We start from the raw sequence: 18,502 nt of genomic DNA on the forward strand, positions 1-18,502 counted from the left end.
AATGGTACAAATTTGATGTTATCACTTGCATCAATAGCTCATGTTACTTTTATTTATTTAACGATAAAATTCTCCTTTGTAGTGTAGATTCCTAGTATAAATTTTTGTTCTTTGAAGGCTTAGTTTTAGAATGCAATAATATCGAAAGTTTTCAAAATATAATGTTTTTCATCAGATATAAGTTTCTTATTTATCAATCCATTAAATGGTCAATCAATTCTTGAAAAATTCTTAAATTTTTACTTCTGTTGCTTAAAGAAGTTTTTTCTTAATTCACATTTTAAACATTTATGATTTCGTAATTGATTATTAAAAAAATTATTATTAAAATATTATTTAAATTAATAAGGCAGTCTTTGTTAAAATAATACATTTCGCTTATTTTAAGATAATGAAAAAGGTGCAGTATCTGATAATTTGCATGCTCACTGTCGTGCAGAACTACTTCAACTCAGAGAAGAATTGGAACACTGCAAATCTAAAGCTGAATCTGCTCTGAAAGAAAAATATAGTAAAACATCAGTTGCTTTGCTCTCTGTAAGATTTTTATAGTTAATTTTTCTGAGAAATACATTTGAATTTCTTTTCTTTTCTCAAGTACTGTTGCTTCTCAAGTTACTTCTTTCTTTTAATAATGTATTTTATTGTCCAAAATAACTAAGAATGATAATTTTTCATTTTGTTCTTAGGTTCTTTCATTTTGTTCTTCATTATAGAATCTTACACAATTCTAAATACATTAAAAATTTATTTCTTTGAAGTCTGAAATATGAAAAACGATTTCAAATAATTTAGATTATAATATTATTTTATCATCTTTGGTTATATTTTGTTTGTATATTTCTGCAACTTGTGTATTTTTGTCCTTAAAGTTTTTAGTATTATCTAGAACATTTTGATACACATGCATAAATCCACCTCCTCTCCAATAATGACCAGTTTCTAAAATTTTTTAGATGTGTGTTATTTTAAAATACATTTCAAGTCCATTAATTAAATCTCAGATTCTTAGAACAAGGCTGTTACTTCCTCTGCCAAGGAGTCAAAATGGTTACATGCCATGAGCGTATATCATGAGTGAAACAAAAGTTAGTCTTTTTTCAGTGTATTAAGTTAAATGGTAAATAAATGCTGATTCAGTTATGTATTCTGTAGAATGGCTGGAACAATACTGATAGAAATTTTTAAAAAAATTATGGTCCCAGAAAAAAAAGGCAGCAATCTTTGGAGATTCAGACTTCATTATGTTCAAGATGAAAATCTAAGAGATCTGTGTACTGTTTGGTGTGGACAGATCACTTTCTCTCAAATCACAAAACAGTTGAAATGATGGAATGTTACCTTATAGACTCCAGCCTCTAACAAAACTTTTCAGTAATCAACTTAAAAAAGACATTTTTATAATTTTTAAAAATATTTATAATACATATTTTTATATGTATGTAACATATATTTTTTTAATTAACCAGATTACATTTAACTTTAAATCCATAAATGTAAAAAATTGAAAAATACGTATTTGTAAATTATGTGCATATTGAAAAAAGTTTTCATTTTATTATTTGATCAAAAATAACACTAGATCTTATAAGGTATTTCTCCCACCTTCCTAGCGTGCCTTCATGGTGTAGTGGTTCTGCACACTGGGTCGGTATTCCAGAGGTCCGTGGTTCGATTCCCAGTGAAGGCGGTTGCTAATTTTTCATCTTACCTGTTCCTAAAATCCTAATGTCTCTACAGTGGCTCCTGAACTAAAAGGGTTGTGGATGATGACTCTCCACACTGAGGATTTGGTGATTGAGTCCCCAAAAAACACCAGTCACCCTTTAAAGGGGGAGTATATAAGGCATTTCTCCCGCCTTCCTAGCGTGCCTTCGCGGTGTAGTGGTTCTGCATGCTTGGCCGGTATTCCAGAAGTCCATGGTTCAATTCCCGGTGAAGTCGGTTGCTAATTTTTCATCTTGCCTTCTCCTAAAATCCTAATGTCGCTACAATCTAATAATTATTTTTAAGTAAATAATTAATGTTTTAAATCACAATTAATCTTATGAATGGAAATTTAGAATTTATAAAGCACATATCTTTGTGAGGATATTAGATTAATTCCAGATAGAGGAAAAAAATATATGTACAATTCATCATAAAAAATATGCAGAAGCTAAATTATAAATTTTAAATGTCAAGATTTGTAAACAACATGCTTAACAGTCTCAACTTTTGAATCAGAGAATATTTTTCTGTAATAGGGGTCTTTATTTGCCCACATATTTACTTTTTCAATAACAGTTGTGGCTTTCCCTATGTGTAACATGAATATGAGCCATATGCACTTAAAAAGTCCCCCACAAAGGCATCCTTCCTATAAGGCAGATAATCCCTGCATAGTTTTCTGTAATCTAAAGAGTTCAATCCAATCCACTGATAATTGCTTGCTTTTATATTTAAATTTGATTTAAATGCAGTGTCGTTGTTTCTGACACAGGAACAAAATTATTTTGAAGGTTGCATATGAGTGGTGTATGTTTAAAAATGCAAACATCACAATAGGAAATACATCAAAAATACTTTTTTATCTGATTAATAACTAAAAAAAGTTAATCACAGCATCTCACTGTTCCAAAATTCTTATTAGAGATTTTAAACGAGATATGAACAAATCTTATACTGCAGTTTTTGAAAAGTTTATAAGACTGCATTTTGTCTTAAAATTTTTTGAACAAGTTTGAAGCTGTTTCTTTTTAAATTTTTTAGTAATTTTTTTGTTGTTATATGTAAGAGGTGGCATGGACAACGTTAGATGATTATAGCATTTAGATAAATGATGCTACACCAATAAATTTTTTCAGAATGCATTTTGAAGAAACTGTTAAGCAATTTTTGGTACTTTTCTGGTAATGAGTGCCATTCACCAAATGGCAAAATTCAAAAATTCACCAAGTATCAAACATGGTGGTCTAGCTGTGTAATGATGTTGTTGGAAGTAAGCAGGAAGAAGGTACATCAATCCAGTAATTTTCTCTTTTAGGTTTTTGGTTGCTTAAGTGAATGAATTTGCATCTGTGGGATATGAGCACCTATAAGTTATATTGCATTATTGATCCTTATGTGGGATGTCATGTGAAAAATTGAAAAGTAAATATCCACTTTGATGAATTTATGTGGCATCAGCTGCATAAAAATCCACAAATGTTTTGGGCACTTTTATGTCTTCTGCACAAACTGAAATTAACTGGTAAAACCTATTTCACATTAATTTTTATTTGTTATATTTATTTTGGATTTGATAAAATAGTATCATTATTTTTATGAAGCTGTGTGTACTTTTAGGCTTGGTGTCATGTAATTAGATTTTGTGCCAACATTTATATTTGGCATTAATTGGTACCCCTTAACAAAAAAGTACCCAGTTTTTCCATTCTAAATCTTTTCTTATAAAGTGTAATTAAAAATAGTTTCTCTAGCATTATTCACACATTGTAAATCTTTTCTTATAAAATGTAATTAAAAATATTTTCTCTAGCATTATTCACACATTCTAAAATATAAATCAAGGAATTAATTATTACTTTCCCACTTCCTATAATATATCACAGTCAAAGGATACTTTTTGTTTTGTTTTGTTTTGTTTATTGGTATTATTACTTCCACTAAGATATGCAGTTAATAACAGTAAGCATTTTCACTATTGCTGCACTTTTGTGCGTCCACGTTTCTTTTGCTATGGCAGAGCACTCTAATTTAAAATCTGTATTATGTCTTTATCTCAATATTTTTTTAATAATTTTTCAGCTTGATATAAATTATTTGCTATGGCAAAACACTCCTATTAAAAAAAAATCTAAACTACTTTTGTTTTGACATTTTTCAGTCATTTTCATTCAGCTTGATATAAACTTAAAGTTCTGGCATTAAAGTTTGACATCCTTGTACATCAGATAGAAGCAATGAAGTTTTTTAAAGACCTGAATTTAATGTATAGTTATATGAAATAATTAGGCAATGCATGTAAATATAAAATAAAAATTCCTATGAATATTTTAAAATTTTAAAAAAAAAAAAGTTTACTTCAGTACATTCTGATCAGTTGTTATTTATGGCTTTTGCTTACTTAGAAAAAGAATAATTGTGTCTAGAAACTCAAAATTAAAAATGGTTCGATAAGTATTCTGAATTCATTAAAATTTCTAGTTCTTTTTTAACCAAATTTAGAAAATAAATAAATACACTGCTGACCATTAAATCTCCTAGGAAAGAAAATTGCAGAATTTTATTTATTGAACAATATAAAGGGAAGAAAACATAATTAAATTTCCAAATGATTTGAGGTGCACAGTCCTATAATTGCTGTGTCGAGAATACCAACTAATTTGTCAATCGAAATTTTTTCGTTTTCAATACCCTCTGTGTCACTTGCTTCACTATCGGAAGCGAATTATAATGGCGACGAATTTGATTTAAATCATATCAAAGACGAAGTACATCGAGATGAAATACTACAATTAGTAAGGAATTATAAGGCAAATAAAATAAAAACATTTGCCCTGAAGATAAGGATAGTGCTGACAGATCAACTTCCAATTCATTGCACGCCGAGACCCCCCCTTCCCCGCCACAGAGCAGCGTTAAATTGATAAACAGATTTCTGAATGGTTAGATAAACAAAGGATTATGCCTTTATCCATTTTTTGCAGCAATTCCACTTTTTGTTTAATGGACTTCGAAACATACTTTCGCTTTGTAGATCCTTTACATATTAGTGAATATATATCGGAAATTCTATTTGACATAATCGAAAGTTCAAGCTTACTTTTATAAAATTGCTCTAACAGTCTGCAAAAAATAATAAGCCGGATCCAATTCGAAGATTAACGAACAACGCAATCCGCAACATTAACTGAATTAGATAATTTTAGCTTAGCTTATACCATCCATTATACATTAAACGCGCATGAGTAAACGTATTATGTGCATGCGCACACGCATATTCGCAGCCGTCAAGGTCTTACACGCATGCACAGAAAGTTTGTAGCTTTGATGTCCGGATTATGGTTGTATTAACGACTTTTGACTGTAGTATCGTTACACATAAATAAAACATAATCAGACTAATATGAAATAAATTAAAGCTTTATTTCTTTTGACAAGTTTTCTCCATCATAGAAGAAACTTGGTAAACCTGCTGAGAGTACACATTTCCAAAAATTTTACTTTACTTTCATGCTATTTACAAAACATATTCAGAATGACACATGGAATGTGTCATTTCTGAAATTTACAGATTTTTTTCTCTTTTGAATTTATTCATTAGAACTTACAAAATGGTTATTACATGCAATATCAAAAAATTCTCTGTTTTGTTATGTCACCAGATTTCTGATCAGGAATTCATAATGTTTTAATTGCAATTGAATAACCAAATCACCTATCCTTTTTTATACACAAGAAGAAGTAAGAAGAAGAATAGAGAAGTAATTTCTAAAATTGTTTTCAACTCTTGCAGTTTTTAGATGACGTAGATTCAATTTTGTAACATAATTTTCTTTTTTTAAATTCAGTTTTATTTCTCATTCTTTCTAGATAATAATGTTATTTTACTATTTATGTTACTGATATGAGCTGGACTTAAGTTTCAGAATCTATCTAAATTCACAGATGTGAAAAAAAGATCTCATAACAGGGGTACAAAAATGCATACTTATATGTGTATGTTACTGAAATATTATTGCAGGCTTGTAAATAAGGCTAATTAAGTTATGTAAAAAATATTTAAATTAATAATATAACAGTGCTAAGTATAAATAAAATATAGATAAGTTCAAAAATTAGTTTCTTCTTCTTAAATGAAAGAAACAGTTTCTTCTGGCCATTACTTCCTGCAGTTTTTTTTTCCCGTGTTTTTCCTGCCATGAAAGAAACCTGCCAATCCTATTCATACCATACATTAGGGTGATGTTTTGGTGCCCCTGTACTTCTTTCTGTCTGTCTGTATGCCTAACTTACCTTACAGTAAATGTGGTTTACATTTAAGTGATGTTTCACATACTCATGTTAATTGGTGATCTAAATTTATGAAGCCATGGTAAAGCCATCATTTTCTGAAAACAGAAACATAAATAAGAGTCATTGGAAGGCATAACAGATGTGATAATATGGTGATCAAAACCATTTGGAGCACTGTGAGTGCCAAGAAAAGACTTTCTCATGTCATACCATTAGGCTGAATAAGACATGGGCCAAATGATATGAACCAAAAGCCATATCAGTAAACTAGATCAAATATGGACCATATACATAGACCAAAACTGAAATGCAAATTGAATATATGGCATTATTATGCATCACCATGAAGATCCAAAAACTCTTATCGTAACATCTGTGGAGCAAAGGTTACAATGATTCTCAGGTACACCTTTCATGGTGTACCTGAGAATTACAAACCATTGATGTGCATTATTACTGTTCATATTTGAAACATAAGCACAAGTAATCACAGAAAGTGGCAGCAAACTCAAAATTAAATATAAGACCCAATAAATTAACATAAAATTTCTAAACAAATTCATTAAATAAATAACCAAATTACAGACAAACAAATGCAAATATTTACATAACAGTATATATAACTATTTTAAACAAAGAACTCTTGAAACCCTTTTATAAAAATTTTGTTGTATTAGAAGTATAAAGGGTATCATTTACATTATTTTCAGTTAAAATCATAGAAATGGTTTATTACTTCATTAATTTCTCCCATGATTCTCCACAGTGTGCTTGCAGTTTGACAACCATTTAAATATGAGTTTGAATAATTCTGATAAGAAAGGAGAAATAAAAAAGATTTTCATGAATTCCTTTTTGTTGTAAGTCATAATTTTGTAGTGTTTTCCTCTTAGCTTTTCAATTAATAAAAAAAAAAAAAGATAAACTGTTTTGATGCAGTATTTTTTATGTGATTGAAATCTGCTGTATTTATGATAATTTTCAATTGTAAAACTATTATAGGATGCTAAAGCTGGTAAAGAAATCAAAGAGTTAAAGAGTAGACTAACTCAGTTACAAGATCAGCTCCAAACATCCAAGTCACAGTTGCAGTTAAATGAAGAATATCATAATAAGATCACAACAAATTTAGAAAAGTCAATTGAAGAATTGAAATTGCAGCATAAACAAGAATTAACTCAAATGGAAATGTTACATAAAGCAAAATTGATGGATTTGGAGCATCAAATACAGAAGCAGCGGGAAAGAACACTTGCACTTCTGGATGAAAAAGATAAAGAAATATGTTTATTAAAATCATCTTTTTTGTCTTCTTTTATTAAAAAAGTAAGTTTTTCATATATTAATTATACTGAGCGGCTTGGAATTTTCCTATGCTTATCTTTATTTCGATGTAAAAAAAGAAATACAATATTACACAAATTGTCTTTTATTCATATTGATTCTACATTCATTTTTAAATATGCCTGTATTATTTATGACCTTAAAATCAAATCTTATCACTTATGATAAAATATGCAAACTTTTTATTATTTTAGGAGAAAGATGCAAAAATTTTTGGAATTATTTAAAATTTTCTGTATACTTTTGATAATTCACATTTTTTTTAACCAAATGCTTTTCATAGACAAAATATATTAAAAATCTGATGTTCTCTCAATCTGTAAGGTTTCTTTAACTTGAAATATTTATGATTTTTCCCCAAAAGTTACTGAAATATTTTCTTTGTATTTTTTTCTCAGTAATCCCAAATCAAATATTATCCTGAAATCATGAAGGTTATGTCCAAACCCTTCAATGCACCATACTTAAAAATGCAAATTGTAGTTGTGTGGTTTTACTGATCAATTAGTCATCTTCTATTAACTGTTTCTTTGGAGTACTTAAAGATATATTCTAAATGAAATTTATTATAGAGATGATATTTATATTTTTATTTGGAATAAAGCAAAAGAGTTGTTTGCCATTTCACATTTATACGCTATATTTTGTTATATTTAATATATTTCCTTTAAAGATATCAGAAGATATCTTGAGGAAGTATTTACATAAAAAATTTTATACACTACTTCTAAGAAAATTTATGATTAAAATATTTCTTTTCTTTTTAAATTTTAACTATGTTTTGACAGTTTTAAGGATTAAAATAATTATCATTTATATATGCAAAAATATATGCTGGAAATACATAAAAGCATATTTTTATTGAAATAATTTTTCAAAAGTCTGCTGTAAAAATTTGTGATTGTTTAATTTTTTCAGTCTTTACTTTTGACAAATATTGCTATACACTGGTGTGCAAAAATTAAGGATGAGACGGTTTTTTCAATATAACTTTGTACAAAAGCTTTCCAAATCAACACATTTAATACCGTAAGATCCCCAATACGTAAGGACATGAGTAATGTAAGCAACACTTACTAAAAGAGAAATCAGAGGGATAAAATGAAGCTTTATTGAAAAAGTAGCATGGAGCGCAATACGACTGAAGGCCGAAACATCCCTGTGATGGGTGTCCAGCAAGAAACATCCGGTCTTTAATAGGGGATATGATCTCCCCTGACTGCTAGGCAGGTTTCACAGCGTCTGCCTATGCTGAGAATGAGGGTGTAAATGAGTTGTTGAGGCATTGCTGCCCATTCGTCTTGCAGCGCCAATCGAAGCTCCGGATCGTTACTGGTGGTAAGGTACGAGCTGCCAAGCGTCTGCCTAGAAAATCCCACACATGCTCAATGGAATTGAGATCCAGAGATCGTGTACCGGCCAATCCATACATTCAATATTCTCACTCTCTAAGAGGTGTTCGGCAGCTACTGTGCGATGACATGGTGCATTGTCGTCCATGAAAAGGAACTGCGGACCCATAGCGCCTCTAAAAAGACGCACATATGGAAGAAGAATCTCGTTACAATAACGGATCCCATTGACTGAACCTGCGTCGAAGATGTGAAGGTCTGTATGACTACCAAGCATGATGCCTCCCCAAACGAGAACACCGCCACCTCCATACCTGTCCCTTTCAATGATGTTCAAGGGATGATTGTGGCTTCCCCGCTCTCTCCAGATGAGTATGCGATGAGAATCGCTACTCAGACTGAATCTGCTCTCACCTGTAAAGAGTACTCGTCCCCATTCATTGTCTCTCCAATTCCGGTGTTCCCGGCACCACAGAGAACGCCTTCTCCAATGGGCAGGCGTTAGAGGTACACACCGTACAGGGCGTCGTGCAAACAGACCACCAACGTGCAGTCTTCTGGCCAGGGTAAAACGCGATATCAGTCGTCCAGTCGCCTGTGTTGTGTGTCTAGCGATTTCTCCCGCTGTCTGCCGCCTGTTTCTTTTGGCCTGTAAAGCAATATCCCAGTTATCTGCGGGTGTGGTTCCTCATGGACGACCACTACTAAACCCCCGGATAGCTGTTACTGTAGTTTGAAATTGTCTCCAAAGTCGTGAAACGATGCTGTGAGCAATTCCGAACTCTGCAGCCACACTTGTCACACTGCGGCCTTCCTCCGACTTCCCAATGATTCGACCTCGGGTAAAAGCATCCAGATGTCATCTAACAGATTGATTATTCGCCATTTCTTGCTGAGGCAGCAACTCGGTGTGATTTTAACTGCTATAAGGGGTGCAATCTCTTTGCCAGAAATACTGATCTTACACCGACAACATGCTTTATACTACTCAGACACTCCCCCATTACGTCTACCTGCATATCTGCGCATGTGCTACCATACATCACCTTACATAATCTCTTGATTGGTCTTTCTGTCTGCTCTGCCTCTTCGTTCAGCTGAAATGCTAATTTTTCGACTTCGTCCTTAATTTTTGCACACCAGTGTATATTGACAATGATCACGTTTTAGAAAAGAAAAAATATTATATGTGAATTTGCATTATAAAGCATATGGCCCTCAAAATTAAAAGTTAACTGTACAATATGATATTATTTTTTATTTGTTATGATTGGAAGTTAATGTGTATTATTTTTACAAGGCACAAATATTGTTGCATCATTTACTATCTTAAGCACTGTGAATTGTATTTTTACATAAATTTATTACTCTTCAGGATAAGTGTGCTGAAAGTAACACAGCATATGGTACTGATGCACCAGCATCTGATCAAGAAGCTGCAGCTAATCTTCTCTCAAATTCTCTCATATCAAGCAAAAAAGATGGCCACATACTACATTACATACAAGAATTGTCAAGAAAAGATATAGAAATATCAAACCTACGCCATGCTCGAGTCCAGACTGAAACTACTTTGCGAAAATTACAACAAGATTCTGCTATTCTAGAAGAAAAATATTCTCAAGAAATCGAAGAGCTTAAATCAAGAATAAAGCTCTTAGAAAGTAGTCAAGATAAAGATGGAACTAATGTTGAGTACCTGAAAAACGTAGTGCTCAGGTTTTTAAAATGTAATGATCCAAAGAGCCGACGCCACATGGTTAATGCCATTGCGACAATACTTCACTTTACTAGCAGTGAAGTTAAAGATGTTAAAGCTTCTATTAAGGCACTGAAATGAAAACATAAATTTTGTATAAAAAAATTATATATGTGTATGTATATATCTTTGATAGAAGTCTTGTAATATTTTCCCCCAAGGTTTTGAGTGAAATGCTATAATAGAGAAATGAAAATATGTAAATATATATATGTATTAATATTAAATTGTAGTAAGCTCGCCTAAAAGTTACCAAGAGCTGCTGCTCCAAAAAGTTCAACATGTTTTAAAAAAAAATTAATACATATGAAAATCAAACCATTAAACATGCAAAACATTAAAAAAACAGAATCAGATAAAAAGGTAAGCGGAAAATGGTAAATTAGCCCAATTCGACTTCCAAACTGGCTTTTCAAGGGAAATTTAATTTATTTGAACGTCGAATCAAGCTAACCCCATTACGCGTTTCGCCAAAACAGACAATTGAAACTTTTTCCGCTACATAATTTTTTTTTAATTTGACAAAGTGTCTTGGAAATTTTAATAGTCTCAATTCTCTATGTATTAATATTTTTATAGAATTGTAAAATATAATTGTTAGTGTAATTATTATTGTATTTTTATTATAAATAAAGCAATTTTGTCATTTTATTTCCTTTGACATTATATTGTATAAAGATGAAGTATCAATCAACTGTTATTACTTTATTATCAAAAGAGTTTAGCATTTTCCAAATAATTCAATTCCTTGATCATTTTCTACATAATTATTATTCAGTTAAACTAGTTTAAAATATATTAATACCTACAAACTATAATTAAGTCATTCAGAATTGATGGAATAAAATTTTAATAAAATTCATGCTTTTGCAAGCGTAAAGCAATTTATATTGCAGAATAATATTCATATATTGAAATTAAAAAATTATCTGTGTAAAAGTTTTTAAGATTAAGTTTTTGTAATTTTTTATTTAAATAAAGTATTATTTTACTTTTCATGTAAAATATAATATAATCTTTCAATTAAATAAAACATAATATTCCTGTATTAAAATTTTGTTGTTTTGAATTTATTTCGATTTTATACAATCACTAGTTCATAAACTCGAAACAATGACAAAGTTTTGAGTTATTTAGATAATTTTTTTAAATATATATAAGTAACAAAAAATTTAGAAACTGATGAAACTGAAGAAATGCAGAAATACTGATTAGGCAGCACATAGATAGCATAGAACATAGATACATATTGATGAGGAAGAATTCTAATTGCATAGAATGCTAGAATGTTGAATCCGTAATGACTAGGAAACTTAGCAGTCGATGGGGATTAAATTTCAATTGACATCTGTGGCCACAATTATTTACTTCTTTAATAGGCACTATTAAGAATATTTACATTTTTGATACTTTTGCGATGGGAAAAGAGCACAGTGAAATAGCATCCAAGGAGCAACAGAGGTAGAAGCGAAGTGTGCAATTATCTAGTATGGAAACTCACCAAGCGAAAGTTTTGGTTTAGGTTAGAAAGTTTCAGTTCTGAAAATTTTGTGTTCAAGTTCCATATTAGCTACGTCATCAGTTTTACACGAGCCATGCGACATACATTAAGCTAGAAATGGGTAGTCCAGAAAAATTATTATTATTTTTAAAAGAGAGTAAATACCCAAATTAAAAATGAGGAATTAAGAGGCTATAATTAAATTAAATTATAAAGCTGATTTATATATATTTTATATTACATATGCACTTTTTCCATCGCAACAATATCAAAAATGTTAGTATGCTTGAATAAGCACTATTAGAGTGCCAAGTACACTGTGGCCACAGACATCAATTGAAACAAAATAAAATTTAATCTGTCTCAACTGCTAAGTTCCCTAGTCATTACGGATTCAACATTTTAGCATTCTATGCAATCAGAATGTTTCTCCTTCAATATGGATCTATGTTCTATACTATGTAATAAGTATTTCTGCGTCTCTGTGTTTCTACATCAGTACTTCTAAATTTGTTTTCATCACATATATCTTAAAATTAAGTTGTAATAAGTAGGTTTTTCAGAAAAACAAGAAAGTACTTATAATTAAAAACAAAACACTACTCCTAATTAGAGTAGACATCTTAACACTACTTCATATGTACGTTCTGCCATTTTTCAGACACAAACTATATTAATTGTTTCTTTAACCATGGCACCATCAGCCACCAAGGAGGGATGATCAACCTGCGGTAAAAGTTTACAATTGGGTGCCCCTTGTTTTTGGCAATTCTTTTTTGACGCCAAGATCGGTGCCAGAAAGGCACAATTTCAAGATGGCCGCTACACAAAACCAAAATAAGAAGTCAAAGAACTGCACAAACTCTGTGTCTTTGTATGCATCGATCTGTTTCCACTTAAAAAAAAAAAAACATCCCAGAATTGCACAAACTAGGCATTGCGCACTGCCTTAAATTTATCCATGTACACATCAATCTATTTTCATTTAAAAAAAAATCATGAAACTGAAAGAAAGTTAAAACTATCGTAGTAACCAGAAATGAGGTTTCATCGCCAAAATTTTCAAAAAAATTGTCACTAATCGAAGGGGTACCCAATTCTACACTACAATAGAGCCCAAACTGGTTTCCATCAGAGATGATGAGAGTTTATTCTATCGCAGTAGCTTTGTATTGGTGAGTAGTGTCATGAATTAAAACATTGCTCACATTAAGAATGTTGTATCATTTGTTCTGAATTGCACAATATAATTCCTTAAGAGTCTGGCAGTATACGAATTTTTATATTAAATGGTTTACTAGAAAAATCATCTGGTTCCAAAACAGAGAGCATGTGACTTCCCAAGTAGAAAACTTTGTTTCACTTTTATCTGATGATGAAGTAAACTTCCACTACGTGGACTTTGTTTAGAATTCAGCTGTCATGTAAGACAAAGAGTTTTATCTCCAGTGCTCAAAGAATCACTACCATCCCCTTACTACCATATAGAAAACTCCTAATATCCTACCCTTCATTTCATTTTGTGCGTTACTAGGAATTTCATATCTAGTGTGCTCATAATTTCTGATATTCAATTTCTGCTGTATAATTTTATGAAGTAAATATAAATCCTGCAGAAAATGCAGAGAAAATCACATCATAGTGAATTGGATGTTCTTTTAAAACTTTCTCATTAACACATTGCATGAAATCATCAGTTACTAAAGATGGTTACCTGCTCTGATTATTACTTATATTAGCATAATTGCCAACCTTGAAGTATAAAAAATATGAGTTTTGGAACGTTTGCACTGTACAGCAGTACCATTTCAAAAGAACTCCAATAATTAAATTCACTTTACAGTGCATGATTCAAATTATTCATCTATTTATAATATAATTTTGATGTAAAATATATTAATATTTAATTAGATATTCTAATTTTTTTCCCTTTGGCTAATTTCATTTTATAATTTTCTCTCACTTGTAAACTGGAAAAATCCTGAGTAGGGAAGGAAATTGAATTTATTGAAGTACTTTTAAACACAAGGAAAATCAAATTAATAATTAATATAACTACAATTGTGTGGATAAATTTAGTAATTGTATCATGTATTGATGTAAACAAAATAATATATATATACTAATGAAATATTGGTTGAATCGCTGTAAAAAATTCTAAAGATGTCTGCAGTTTATTGAGATAATTCAGATCAAAGAAAATTGAATAAAAAAAAAATTTGCAAAAAATCACTACGGGTAAGGGCATGAAATCTGTTCAATTTGAATATCTTTAATTCAATAAATTTCATTCATGGCTGAAAAATACTTTCCTTTGTAAAGACTAAAAATTAAAAGTGAGAAATTCTATCATTTATTGGGAGATGTAATGAAAAATTAAGAGAGTTAGTAGCTATGTATTGTTCATTTTAAAGCCTTGCCTATCTTCAAAACCATTGAATTACTTATTGCATGATCTTCATAAATTCTGTTAGTTTGGCATTGACTTTCATCTAGTTTAATATTTATTGTGTAACTGAATTTCATATGTGACGAATGATTTGATTTTCTTAGGCAGTAAATAAATATGCACCAAAAAGTGTACATACTAGTATCTGAAAATGGCATTAACATCTTGACATCCAATCAATAAGCTTAGTAAATATGTGCATCTGTCATCATAGAATTGTAGTGACAATATATTATTTATTTATGACAATATTTAAAATAAATTATTTCTCTCCCAATTTTGAGCGTATATTTTATACAACCAGTAACTTTTATAACTACTACTATATTTAGTGTATAATTACTAAATACTTATTTTCTTAGTTTTTAAGCAAACTTTTATTTAAGAAAAAATTGTAGCTAAGTTTAATGAATACTCTGTGTTCAATTAAAACACTACAATTACCATTCTGAATGAGTTTCTAATGGATACTTAAGTCTTAACCATGCATAAGGGATAAAATTACCAAACATATTTCATGAACTTTCAACTGTTGATACTGATTACAAATAAAAAAACTGCTGGCTTAGTAACCACACTAACATAAGTAAAGTAATACTAAGGTATTGAGAAAATGATGCAGCAATGCTTTTTATTATTTACAACAGTCTTCATTAAAGCTCAAGTTTACTGGACCAGCTTCTAACTGAATGTTTTTACTAAGTACCAGTTTATCAGTAAAAAAGCTCGGAGTTGCAGCTTAATGATAAGAAGATAAAACTTTATAAAAGGAGAAGGAAATCATTTGTTGACAAATGACCCATGACATTTTGTTGTTTATAATTTGTTCTCGCACTCTATGTAAGAACAAGTTATAAACAAAATGTCTTTAATCATTTTGCTTTTCCTCAAATTTTATTTTTATATATCTACTAACTGATAAAGCATGCATATAGTACACCTTTTACTCTGGAAGTTCATTTTACTCATTATTTCAGCTAATTTATTCTTTAAAAAAAAGCTATTATTTTGGATTTAGCTTATGTTTTTGGTATTGATTAGGAAAATACAACTCTATTCAAGTACAGGAGGGATCTCGCACCTGCTAGTTATCCTGGTGTGTACACCGTTCCACGTTCGTCCCCGTCGAAGCAAAACAAACAAGCCGCTATTGCCACCTTCAGTAAACTTCCTGCGTTTAATGTCATATTTTCTCTTATTTATTTATTTTTTTTTCTTCATTTCTTAACACATTTATTATATTTTCACACAGTTAAAAACCTGTCATTATTTTTCTAAGAAATTGAGGAGGAAGAGCGTTGCAGTATACCATTAGATGGCGGAAAATAATGAAAACGTTCTGTTCGCCTTGTTTTTCACGGCACTGTTACACTTTGTGAAAGATTTCTAATATTATCTAGCGCCTTAGGATATTAACTCTAAGACTATCGATTAATCCAGAATATGCAATAAGCTTCTGAAACACCATGTTCTCCTTGCAGCTTGTCATAAATTGTAACACGCCATAGTAAGGAGGCCAAAGTCAGGCTTAAAATAGAATATCACCCTAATCAACCTAATTGGCATGACTCTTATGAAAATGTATATATATATATATCTATATATTATAATATAGATATATAACAAAATTTTACAGTTGCATTTGTCTCTTCTGGTTTTGATTTTATCAGAATAAGTTGTTTTTGAAGATTCACATTTAGAATTCGGGAAGTGGCATCATTTTATTAAAATTAGTTTGTTGTCCTCTTCATAGAAGTTTCGAATTTTAAGTGCCCTTGGAAAAAAATTGGGAAGTTTAACAGTAGTTTTGTTTCTATTAAGATTCAGATATGTTAGTTCGATCTGGATCGCGACTTATTCCAAACTTCTCATCATTTAAAGGTGTACGAACCTTAAATTGCGGTTCGCAGCTGACAAAAGTGAACTATGGTAAGAACCGTAATATTTTGTAATTTTTAATGCGTATTAATGTACCTCTGTCGTAAATAATGTTATATATTTTTAAAAGAACCGAATGCCAACTTTTCATTTATTTGAGGGTGGAAATTTTTAGTGCGTATGGTCCTGATTTTATATACGGTACTTACTGGAAAATAAAACCACTTTTTCTGCTATACTTTTGCCTATTGGTGACTGATATGATTAGGTATTGTGTACTAATCGTTGATAGGCCGTTCTTGGCGCCATAGCAAACGGAGCTGTTATTTCAAGAAAATTCTGAATGAAAGAGTGGAGGGGAAAAAAAAAAAAAAAACTTAAGATCTATCCCTCAAATCCTGCAAGACAAAACAAATTTTAAAATAAAAGTATAGATTTTTATTTATTTTTAATTTATCCGATAATGTGAGGAGAGTCTTATCTTCGAATAAATGTAATAATTTGGTAGAAGCAACTTAAACAACTTACATTAAAAGAAATGTTTATTAAAGTAAACAAATAAATATTAAGCTTTTTCTTTTTGTAAATTTTGATACCCTTTAGATCATAACTGTTCTTTATTTCATAAATTACGGTTTCATATTTTTAATTTTGTAATTTCTGCATGCCATCTTACCAGATTTAAACTGATGATCTATAATCCAGAAAAATCGATAATCCGGAATCGCTGAAGTCCCGACGAGTCCGGATTAACGACTTTTGACTGTACAAACTTCCATGCCTTCCTTGGGATTCAAATCTGGATCCTGCTGTATGGCAGTCAATGTCAGTAACCACTATCCCATCTGGGTGGCATAAAAGTAGCAAACTTGGTGACTATTTTTTTTAATCAAGCTAATGTACAAGAGGCAACAGCTGCATTCAAAAGGGCAGTGCACTAGGAATTCTATAAAAATCCAGCAATTAATCAATAAAATTGAAAAAGTAAGAAACATCGGTAAAAAAACTCTTTTACCTTTTTGTTTTTATGCTGTTGTTCTCCTCATGTACACAGTGATCTGTTTCATACTTACATTATACATGAAGAAATCAACTATGCTGTGTACCTGTTCACAGGGGTTTGAACTTAATTTGAAATACCAAATTTTGTTGGTTTTATCTAGTAGACTATTAGTGGATGCTTTTATATTTGGTGTAACACTTGGATTTGATAATGAACACAAACTTATAGGGCTAATCTTTGGAATATGGTAACAGGTAGTTTGGTGACATTTTAGTAAGGCGATAAAGGTTACTTGCTAGGACTTTAGCAGTGTACATGGATAAAGTTAAGAGTGGGCACAAGGCCATTATTGTGCAACTCTGGGATATTTTTTTAAGTGAAAATAGGTTGACATGTACATGGATGATACTGTGTATGTGCAATTCTTAAAAACACGGCAAGCAGTTTGCGATTCTGCACTTTCTAACAATTTCGCACCTAATCTTCGTCATGATTAAGCACTTTTGTTCCATAAAAGTTCTAGCATAAGCATAATTCAGCTAGCAGATTGTTGGAAAAAAATGTTGAGTAAAAGAGAAAAAAAAAACATGCCTTTACTTCGTGAAAACAAAATGGCGTCCAAACAAAAACTAGCAGGTTGCTGTAGCAGGGTTGGTCACCAAATTTTCGCCAAAAAATCGCCAAGTGACCGTAATCCAAAGATTAACCACTTATAGTTCTGAAAAACTAAGCTCATGAAGTATTGGAGAAATTTGACCAAGTAAATCAAGATGACATAAAGTTGGGGAGTTTTTAGCATAAAAAATTTAAGGCTCTACTTTGATATGCACACTAATATCACCAAATGTGGCAATATGTGTTCTGTGCTGGTTTTTGGCACGATTGCATGTTGTATGGCAACCCTGTTGATGTTGAAAAATCTTTTGCTGGACTAGTTTAATTGCTCGTTGGTTCATGTTGTGCGTGTTTTGAAATGGCCTATGTTGCAATGAGAGACGTGGTGAGAAGATTTCAGTTGCGTATTTTAGATTGTGTGCAAAGGAAATTTAGCATTAAAAGGTATGATGTTGGAGTTGTTAACAAGTCTGCTATGTATAATGCTGTGTGTCTGAGAAGATAGGAGGGAAAGATAAAATGGTGAAAGTTGATGAATCTAAGTTCGGCAAAAGGAAATATCATCATGGTCATCCTGTTGAGGGGCAGTGGATATTTGGAG

The 18,502-nt window shown here is 30.9% G+C and overlaps 2 protein-coding genes across 3 annotated transcripts in view; both read left to right on the forward strand.

Annotated features, from left to right (window-relative positions):
* The window catches only part of LOC118183979 (GRIP and coiled-coil domain-containing protein 1-like), a 29,982-nt gene extending 18,473 nt beyond the window's left edge, over positions 1 to 11,509 (forward strand). The window contains exons 9-11 of the mRNA XM_035353609.2: positions 389 to 537; positions 7,003 to 7,326; positions 10,072 to 11,509. Coding sequence (XP_035209500.1) covers positions 389 to 537; positions 7,003 to 7,326; positions 10,072 to 10,536 — 938 coding nt within the window. The 3' untranslated portion in view covers positions 10,537 to 11,509. The remainder of the gene's footprint in view (positions 1 to 388; positions 538 to 7,002; positions 7,327 to 10,071) is intronic.
* A 4,613-nt stretch (positions 11,510 to 16,122) lies between these two features.
* LOC118183978 (protein arginine methyltransferase NDUFAF7, mitochondrial-like) overlaps positions 16,123 to 18,502 on the forward strand; it is a 48,705-nt gene continuing 46,325 nt past the window's right edge. Inside the window, exon 1 of one of the 2 annotated variants that reach the window (XM_035353608.2) lies at positions 16,123 to 16,334. In XM_035353608.2, coding sequence (XP_035209499.1) covers positions 16,235 to 16,334 — 100 coding nt within the window. In that variant the 5' untranslated portion in view covers positions 16,123 to 16,234. The remainder of the gene's footprint in view (positions 16,335 to 18,502) is intronic. The other variant, XM_035353607.2, reaches the window with a different exon arrangement.

Source organism: Stegodyphus dumicola, chromosome 1 (assembly GCF_044657685.1).
Source record: "Stegodyphus dumicola isolate Sdum_Otavi_A_Nest chromosome 1, ASM4465768v1".
Lineage (NCBI taxonomy): Eukaryota > Metazoa > Arthropoda > Arachnida > Araneae > Eresidae > Stegodyphus > Stegodyphus dumicola.